Source organism: Malaclemys terrapin, assembly GCF_027887155.1.
Source record: "Malaclemys terrapin pileata isolate rMalTer1 chromosome 20 unlocalized genomic scaffold, rMalTer1.hap1 SUPER_20_unloc_1, whole genome shotgun sequence".
Classification (NCBI taxonomy): Eukaryota; Metazoa; Chordata; order Testudines; family Emydidae; genus Malaclemys; species Malaclemys terrapin.
This window is the reverse complement of record NW_026530188.1, coordinates 1,704,834-1,713,209: the sequence shown is the minus strand read 5'-3', so window position 1 is coordinate 1,713,209 and position 8,376 is coordinate 1,704,834. Positions and strand designations below refer to the sequence as shown.

Here is an 8,376-nt window from a genome sequence, read left to right as displayed (position 1 = left end):
CCCCTTGGCCGGTTCGCGGGACGTCTCATGCCTTGGCGGGACCTTCAACCCTGCCCTCCGACAGCCGTTGGATGGCTTGCTGGCCTAAACCTGTCTCATTGGCGTCTTCGCCAGTCAATCAGCCTCTGAGGAGGGGCTTGTGGGTTTATTGCTCCACCCTCTAATGATGATTGGGTTAACTCTAAAATGGCACACCCTTATTGGTCCTCTACGCCGTTTCTCAGAATGTGGGCGGGGCATAATTCGGCAGGTTACGTCGTGTGGTGTGATTGGGAGGCCGCGGTTGTCAATCAAAAGAGGCGGGGGCCGAAAGCTTCCTCCAGCCCCGCCCTCCGCGGGGATTGGCTGGATCTTGGGAGCTCTTGGTTTCCATTGGTTGGACTCGCTTGCCCATCACGGAATGGGCGGGGCTTCGAGATGTGGCAGCCCTGCCCGCCGCTGGGGATTGGCGCATGCGGGTACTTAAAGCGTCTGCTATTGGTTGGCGCGGGGTGTCCGTCGCGCCGGGTGGGCGGGGCTAGGTTGAGGAGGTGGTTAGAGCGTCCGGGCGGCGGCTTAGCCGGCAACGGAGGTGGCCGAGAGAGCCCGGCGGTGAGTGGGGCCCGGTGCGGGTCAGGGCGGGCGGGAACCGCGCCGCCGCGCCCAACGGGGCGCTGGGGAGCGGGCCGACGGTTGAGGGGGGTGGGAGTCGTTCTGCGCATGCGCCGCTCGCGGGCGGCTGGTGTTGGGTGAGTGGGTGCGTGTGGTGGGGGAGGGTCACGCGCCCCGGGGTCGCGCGGCTTGCGGGAGGAAGCGGCAGCTGATTGGTTGGAAGCCGCGGGAGGAGGCGTGGCCTGGGAGGGGTCAGCGCGCGGCGCCGGGGGTGGGTGTGTGGGGGGGGGAGAGAGAATCCTGGGTGCGGTCTGGAAGCTTCGCTGCGCATGCGCGGCCGAGGGGGTTGGGAGAGCGGGCGCGAGCCACCTCCCTTCCGGGCCGGGGGGGGGCGGGTCCATGTGGCAGAGGCTGTGGCGGGGGTGAGCTCTGCGTGGGGGAGGGGAGGGGAGGGGCGGGGGCTTGGCTGGGGCGGGAGGGCGCTGGCCCGGGGGGGCGCTGGGCGGGGGGGGTACATGGAGGGGGGGGTCGGGGGGACGCTGGGCCGGGGGGGTGTAATTTTTGGGGGGGGTACATGGAGGGACTGGGGGGAGCCTGTGGGTGAGTTGCTGCCGGGGGGGGGGGCAAGCCGTTGCCTGGGGCAGAGGTGTGGGGGGGGGAAGGATGTTTGGTTCTGTGCTGGTGAGGCCGAGGGGGCTGGGTGTGTGTGTGGTGGGGGGTTGATTTGTTGGGGGGGCTGGGTGTGTATGGAAGGGGGGGGGCTGGGTGTGTATGGAAGGGGGGGGCTGGGGAGCAGGCCTCTCTCCCCTGGTTCTCCAGTCCAGGGCGTGGGGAAGAATCTTTCCCGTCCTGGCTGGCCAGGGCGCTGGGGGACCCCCAGTTCCCGAGTCTAGGGCACAGACTGTCTCCTGGGGCCTGTGGGGCGGGGGCAGGCGCTGGCCTCTGGGTTGTGTGGAAGATCCAGTCATGTGATCGTTCTCTCTGGTGTCTGGGGTGGGGCCTTGTCATAACCCGGGGTAGCCGCGCGGACACAGTGTACCCGGACACCCACCTGCAGCTGCTGTTGGAGCCGCTCCCGAGCAGGCCCCTCGAGGTAGCTGGCCCAGGGGAAGGCTGCCCTGGGGTAGGCAGGTCCATCCTTGGTGAATCTGAGGGGATGTCTCGACCCCCTCTGGCTGTCAGTTCACACCTAGGCTCTCTCCTTTAGCCCCTGTAGCCTCACCCTCCTGCCCTTCACTTCCTGGTGTGCACAAAAAGGCTGCTCTTGTGCCAAGGGGAGAGGTGGGAAATGCTCCTGGGGGAGCCCCCTTCTGGTTATACACCTGTTTGTGTTGCCCTTCGCTGATTGCCCCTCCAGGATGGGCGCCGAACCCCCACGGCTGCACCGCTGCCCCCTCTGACCCATGAGTTACCAAACCTCAGAACCATCGGCCTTCAGAAACCTCTGTGCTCTGTCAGCCTTCTCCTCCGGTACCGATCCAGAGCTGAAGTGCCGCACAGCCGTGCTCAGCTCTGTTCTCTGGGCAGCTCAAACTGCCCCCCCCCCCCCCGGTTCACGGTTCTCCCGCTGTCGAGTCTAGTGACCGGCTGCTCTAGCCGGGTTTGGGGGCGAATTGACCTCTTGAGATGACCTGTGCTGTGGTGATCTAGCATTTGTGCCCTGGACTGTGGTGTACTGCTGGGTGATCCCAGACTAGGAGTAGATCGGGGTTGGGGTAGGAGCCTAGGACCTGGGTTCTGATCCCAGCTCTGCTGCTAACTCCTTTGTGCCTCCCGTGCCTCGGTTTCCCTCCTTGTACAATGAGGTGCGTGTGCTCAGATATGGTGAGGCTTTAAGCTCTGTTGGTCTTGATGCTTTTACAGCTCCTTCTGCCCTGTAAAAATTGCCCAGTCTCCTCCCCACTGAGGCCTAGAAACCTGAATCTCTTTTGTTTGGGATTTACCAGCTGTTGACAGGACTTGCTCCCTGCTAGCTCAGCTTAATGCATGTAGCAAAGGTCCCCTGGTGGTGCCCCTGTTCAGACCTGCCCCTGTGGCAGAGGGTTTACCTTGAATGTAGGCAACAGGTTTGAAGCAGACAGAAGGAAGCACTTCACCCTGGGGGACTCGCTGCCGGGGATGTTGTGAACACTGGGTTCAAAAAAGCACAAGAGAAGTTCCTGGAGGGTAGGAGGCAGGGACTGGGCTCACTGGACCGTTGGTCTGACGTAGTATGACTGTTCTCATGTTCCTGTGTCCGGATCTCAAGTCCTGAAAGCCCAGCTCCCCCCACACACACACACCCCCTCGGAGCGGTCAGTGTCAGCGGGGCAGTGCACGTAGGCAGCAGGTTGGTTAATTCCATGGCTGCTGGAAACAGCTTGTCTAACTTTTTCCAAGTGCGGGCGGGTGATCCTGGGAATGCCGCTTCACGCGCCACATTTGGGTGTAACTCGCCTGCCTCTGAAACTTCCTGTTGCAGCCCAGTGGCCAAAGTGGTGAATCACCCGGCTGCTGGGCCCCTCCCCTCTTAGAAACACACAAGGGCAGGGTTTGAGCGTTTGATGGCCTTAGGAAGCCAGCCGCCCAGCTGAGCAAAGTGGCTAGGACCTTGGCCCCAGCAGAGCAGACTCGGCCCTCAATCCCTACTGCCAGGACTCGGCGAGCCAGGGTGGCATACAGCTTTGCTCTGGCGCTGGGTCTCTCTGTGCTGCAGCCTGACGCTGGGGACGCTTAACTCCAGCCGCTGCAGGGTGAGTGGGACAGAAATTACCAACTTGCTGGCAGAACAATGTAATTCAGTAGTCACTGCAGTACCTAGTGCTGTTCATCAGCAGACCCCAAAGGGCTTTGCCAGGGAGTCTCCCGTGTCTATAGATGGGGAAACTCCGGCACAGAGCCCGAGTGGTCACCCTGTGGCCGGCAGGAATAGACCTCGGGTCTCTGGAGTTCTATCCCTGACCTCCCCTTCACTGTCTCATGGCTGCACTGCACAGGCCCCAGCAGGTCAGGGTGGGAGGGGGGCCTTATTCTGCCACAGGCCCCCACCCCAGGTAGCTGACAGCTTAACTAAAGGGTAGAGGAGGAATTGGAGAAACTGAGACAACAGGGCAAGGATCCTCAGCTGCCTAAAATGGGGCTAGGTGCCAGCTTCCTTTGGGTCCTGGTGGCTGGCTCAGGGTCACGCGGAGCATGGCAGAGGCAGGGGTGGAACCCAGACCTGGATTCCCAGCCTCCAGCTGCCCATACAAGCCAGCTTTGCTCTGTGAGCTGGGGCTCTGGTCATCCCTGCGGAGCCTGGAATCTAGTCTGGCTCGTGCTCTGGGATTGCCAGCGGAGGGGAAGGGCAGAGGCTTGACTGAAGCGGGAAAGTCTGGGTATGAGTGGGGGGGCTCTGGGCTTGTCTGCACAGGGAAATTGAGAAGCATAGCTTGGTTCTCTTCCCCTGATCACTCCCTCTAGCATTTCCCCTGGGCTAGTTCACATGCCCCACATGGCACCGGCTTCCTTGTTCCAGCTGTCAGTGCTGGTGTTCCTGGGGGACATCCGGGCCTTGTGCCTGCCAGCAGGTTCCCCTTCATGGACTCTGCCTCCAGCAGGCTGGGCTCTAGCTTGCCCGCCTTAGCACCCCTGTGACGGGCCTTCCCCCTCTCTCCTGGGCCAGAGATGGCTGCCATACGGAAGAAACTGGTCATCGTGGGAGATGGCGCCTGTGGCAAGACCTGCCTCCTCATAGTCTTCAGCAAGGATCAGTTCCCGGAGGTCTATGTCCCCACTGTCTTCGAGAACTACGTGGCTGACATCGAGGTGGACAGCAAACAGGTACTGTGGCACCACACTGGCTGGAGTGGGATCGTTAACCTTGGCCTCTCGCCACAGGGAGGAGAGCTTGGGGTCTGTCCTGAGGGGGGGGGGGGTTAGACTAGCTTTGGATGAGGGACAGATGGCACCCTGCTCTCCTGGCCTCTGGCTGGGGGAAACTGCACCCTCAAGAGTTAACAGGAAGTGACTGTGCTGGGGGAGAACCGTCCTGCTTTGATGCGCTGCCTTTAAGTGCTGCGGTTAACTCTGAATATCCACCGCCCTTCCCTGCCTGCTCACTGATATCGATGGGGAGGGGGAGGGACCGCAGCGGGGAGTGGTGCTGAATGGGACAGTCAGGGTCTGAACAAACGGCCAACGCTGAGGTGGTACACGGGGGCCTTCGTCTCTGGGCAGGCCACTTGTTGCCCTCCCTGGGAGCCTCGCTGCAGGTAGGGAGATACCGTATCCTTACCACACCCCAGCTGTTACTGGAGCCTGGCCCTCTACCCAGCAGCCTGCTCAGGGCTGGGACAGATGTGGCGCTTATGAAGCGTGGCATCGTGAGAGGCGCTGTGGACACAGTAGTTAGACTGGAGCAGTGGCCTTTGATATCCGTGTGTATCTCAATGGGCTGGCTAGTGATTGGCCCCCAGAGCTTGAGGTGCATGGAGTGTCTGACCTGGGGGGAGGCCTGGGGAGTACTCCGCCCCTGGTGGGGTCCCCAGCTGGGAGATGCCGGGACAGCCCAATGTCTGAGCTGTGGCAAGATCTGGTCTCTCCGGCTCACTTTTGTTCTGAACAAACAGCACTTTGCTTGGGGGGGGGAGGGCTGGCTGGGGCTGGGTAGCGTTGTCACGCCCCCGAGAGAACAGGCCGGCAGGTGCTGAATCTCAGTATCTCAGAGCTGGAAGGGACCCCTGAAAGGTCCCTGAGTCCAGCCCCCTGCCTTCGCTAGCAGGACCAAGTACTGATTTTTGCCCCAATCCCTAAGTGGCCCCCTCAAAGATTACAACCCTGGGTTTAGCAGGCCACTGAGCGATCCCTCCCCCTTCTCATGATGGTGGTGGATTGCCGGCATCTGCAGCCCAGGCCCTGTCTGGACCTCCGGCCCTGTGTGGTGATGGCTGGAGGACTGAGACAAAGCAGGGTGCCCGAGAGTGGGGAGAGGAGCAGTTGGCTCAGGACCCGTGACGGGGTCTGGCCACCTCCAAGCCAGTGACTTTCCAGTGGGAACTGGAACCCAAGGTGGGCGGCTGTCCATTGCCACCCTTGTCTCACGCAGGTGGAGCTTGCGCTGTGGGACACGGCTGGCCAGGAGGACTACGACCGCCTGAGACCCCTGTCCTACCCTGACACGGACGTCATCCTCATGTGCTTCTCCATCGACAGCCCTGACAGCTTGGGTGAGCGCTGGGGACATCCACCTAGGTCCCCCGTCACTGTGTGGCCGCAGCCACAGCCCGGATCTCAGTGCCGGGCAGAGGGTGCCCAGGTGAACTGTGGCTCAGCCCCTTGCAGTGGCCAGGTCACACAGCCACTTCCGAGTTTGCTACAGGCCCTGAGCTGGCATGTCTGGCCAAGAGGCTGGTGGTATTGGGTCCTGCTCTAACCACTAGCCCCCACTCCCTTCCCAGCACATGGGAGAGAACCCAGGAGTCCTGGTCCCCAGCCCCCCTGCTCTAGACCATTAGGCCCCGCTCCCTTCCCAGGGCCGGGGTAGAGCCCAGGGGTCCAGGCTGCCAGCGCAGGCAGGGGGAGCTGGGCAGGGCCTGGTCTGGGAGCCTGATGCTGATCCCGCCCCTGTGCAGAAAACATCCCGGAGAAATGGACCCCGGAGGTGAAGCATTTCTGTCCCAACGTCCCCATCATCCTGGTCGGCAACAAGAAGGATCTGCGCAATGACGAGCACACGCGCCGGGAGCTGGCCAAGATGAAGCAGGTGAGCCCGCGCCCCGAAGGAGAGCGCGTCCCCCGCTGTCTGTCCTGGGGACCCTGGGGCTGCCCCTGCCCCGAAGGAGAGCGCGTCCCCCGTCCCCCGCTGTCTGCCCTGGGGACCCTGGGGCTGCCCCCGCCCCAAAGGAGAGCACGTCCCCCCCGCTGTCTGTCCTGGGGACCCTGGGGCTGCCCCCGCCCCGAAGGAGAGTGCGTCCCCCGTCCCCCGCTGTCTGTCCTGGGGACCCTGGGGCTGCCCCCGCCCCAAAGGAGAGCACGTCCCCCCCGCTGTCTGTCCTGGGGACCCTGGGGCTGCCCCCGCCCCAAAGGAGAGCACGTCCCCCCCGCTGTCTGTCCTGGGGACCCTGGGGCTGCCCCCGCCCTGAAGGAGAGCACGTCCCCCCCCCTCCCGCCGCTGTCTGTCCTGGGGACCCTGGGGCTGCCCCTGCCCCGAAGGAGAGCGCGTCCCCCATCCCCCCCACTGTCTGTCCTGGGGACCCTGGGGCTGCCCCTGCCCCGAAGGAGAGCGCGTCCCCCGTCCCCCCCGCTGTCTGTCCTGGGGACCCTGGGGCTGCCCCTGCCCCGAAGGAGAGCGCGTCCCCCGTCCCCCCCGCTGTCTGTCCTGGGGACCCTGGGGCTGCCCCCGCCCCGAAGGAGAGCGCGTCCCCCCCTGCTGTCTGTCCTGGGGACCCTGGGGCTGCCCCCACCCCGAAGGAGAGCGCGTCCCCCGCCACTGTCTGTCCTGGGGACCCTGGGGCTGCCCCCGCCCCGAAGGAGAGCATCTGCCCCCTCCCTCCTGCTCTCTATCCTGGGGACCCTGGGGCTGCCCCCGCCCTGAAGAAAAGTGCCTCCTGAGATTGATGCCTACCTGATTAACCCTTCAGACCCTGGGACAGTGCTGCTGCTTGGGCTGGCTGTACTGGGCTCCCAGCCCTGCTCTTACTGGCCAGACCCCCCTCCCCCACCCCTGGCAGGAGTCCTGGCTCCCAGCCCCCACTGCCCCCTGGGATCAGGGAGCCCCTCGGGGCTGACGGCTGTTCCTGCCCCTGCAGGAGCCGGTGAAGCCGGAGGAGGGCCGGGACATGGCCGGACGGATCAGCGCCTTCGGGTACCTGGAGTGCTCGGCCAAGACAAAGGACGGGGTGCGCGAGGTGTTTGAGATGGCCACGCGGGCTGCCCTGCAGGCCAAGCGCGGGCAAAAGAAGCCCCACTGCCAACTGCTGTAACCCCCCTGCTCCCACCAGGCCCTCCCTCTGACCCCCTGCTTGGGGGAGGGGGCGGGAGCTCAGGGCCCCTCATCACAGCCCCACGGCTTCTTGGGTAGAGCCGCCCATCTCCTCTGGCTGCCACAGCTGTGTGGGGTGATTCGTGGCACAGCCCCCCCTCAATCCCAGCCATGGGGAGGCCCCCAGCCTCTCTCCCTGAATGGTTTGGGGGGGGCGGGGCTGCCCCATGGCAGCTCCACTGCCTCCTGGTGGCTGTGCCCCAGCCCTCCCAGTCCCCCCTCAATGGGAGCCTGACATCATGGGGCTGCCCTGCCCCTTGTGACCCACAGCGCCCTGCCGAGGGGCTCAGCTGTCTCCTGTGCCTCTCCTGGGCTGTGGGAGGGCGGCTCACAGCACAGTGCCCCTGGGGCGGGGGAGTGGGCGCTGCCCCCTGCTGTACAGATTTCTTCCTCCTCCTATTTATCTCTTGCCAAGCGGGGGCCCCCCCAGAGAACTCTATATTTTTATGCAGAGGCGTTGTGGGCCGCTTTGCCCGTGGAGGGCACCTGGCTCCCCCCACCCCCCCGCGGGTCCCGGGCCCTCCGCCCTAGCAAGTGCCACAGGTGGGGCGCTGCGGGCACCAGGCCGCTCTGTGCTCCCCGGGGACGGTGGTCGTTACTTTTCAACTGTACTTGAAAGACGAACAGCTCTGTAATAAATTTGTAGCAATGTTTAGTATTGGGGGGGGGCTCTGGCTGTTTGTGGCTGGTGCGGTTCCTCTCCCATCACAGCCCTGGGCTCCCCCATATCTCATCCTGATCCCCTCCCCAGCCAGCTCTGCCCCCCTGGGCCGTGCTGGGGTCAC

General features: G+C 64.1%; 1 protein-coding gene across 4 annotated transcripts; it reads left to right on the top strand.

Moving 5' to 3' along the window:
• The first annotated feature begins 483 nt into the window (after positions 1 to 483).
• LOC128829462 (transforming protein RhoA-like) lies at positions 484 to 8,249 on the top strand. 4 transcript variants are annotated; one of them, XM_054014906.1, is made up of 5 exons: positions 484 to 591; positions 4,235 to 4,392; positions 5,657 to 5,777; positions 6,183 to 6,313; positions 7,359 to 8,249. In XM_054014906.1, the coding sequence occupies exons 2-5, from the start codon at positions 4,237 to 4,239 to the stop codon at positions 7,530 to 7,532; spliced, it is 582 nt and encodes a 193-aa protein (XP_053870881.1). In that variant the 5' UTR covers positions 484 to 591; positions 4,235 to 4,236; the 3' UTR covers positions 7,533 to 8,249. The 4 variants fall into 4 exon arrangements, with proteins under 4 accessions (XP_053870881.1, XP_053870882.1, XP_053870883.1 ...); XM_054014907.1 differs by lacking the exon at positions 484 to 591 and adding an exon at positions 956 to 1,013; XM_054014908.1 differs by lacking the exon at positions 484 to 591 and adding an exon at positions 1,515 to 1,684.
• Positions 8,250 to 8,376: the final 127 nt, after the last annotated feature.

Coding starts and splice junctions, on each gene's coding strand:
- LOC128829462 (XM_054014906.1), top strand. CDS start 4,237: ATGGCTGCCATACGGAAGAAACTGGTCATCGTGGGAGATGGCGCCTGT. Junction 4,393..5,656: donor TCGAGGTGGACAGCAAACAG/GTACTGTGGCAC, acceptor TGTCTCACGCAG/GTGGAGCTTGCGCTGTGGGA. Junction 6,314..7,358: donor AGCTGGCCAAGATGAAGCAG/GTGAGCCCGCGC, acceptor CTGCCCCTGCAG/GAGCCGGTGAAGCCGGAGGA.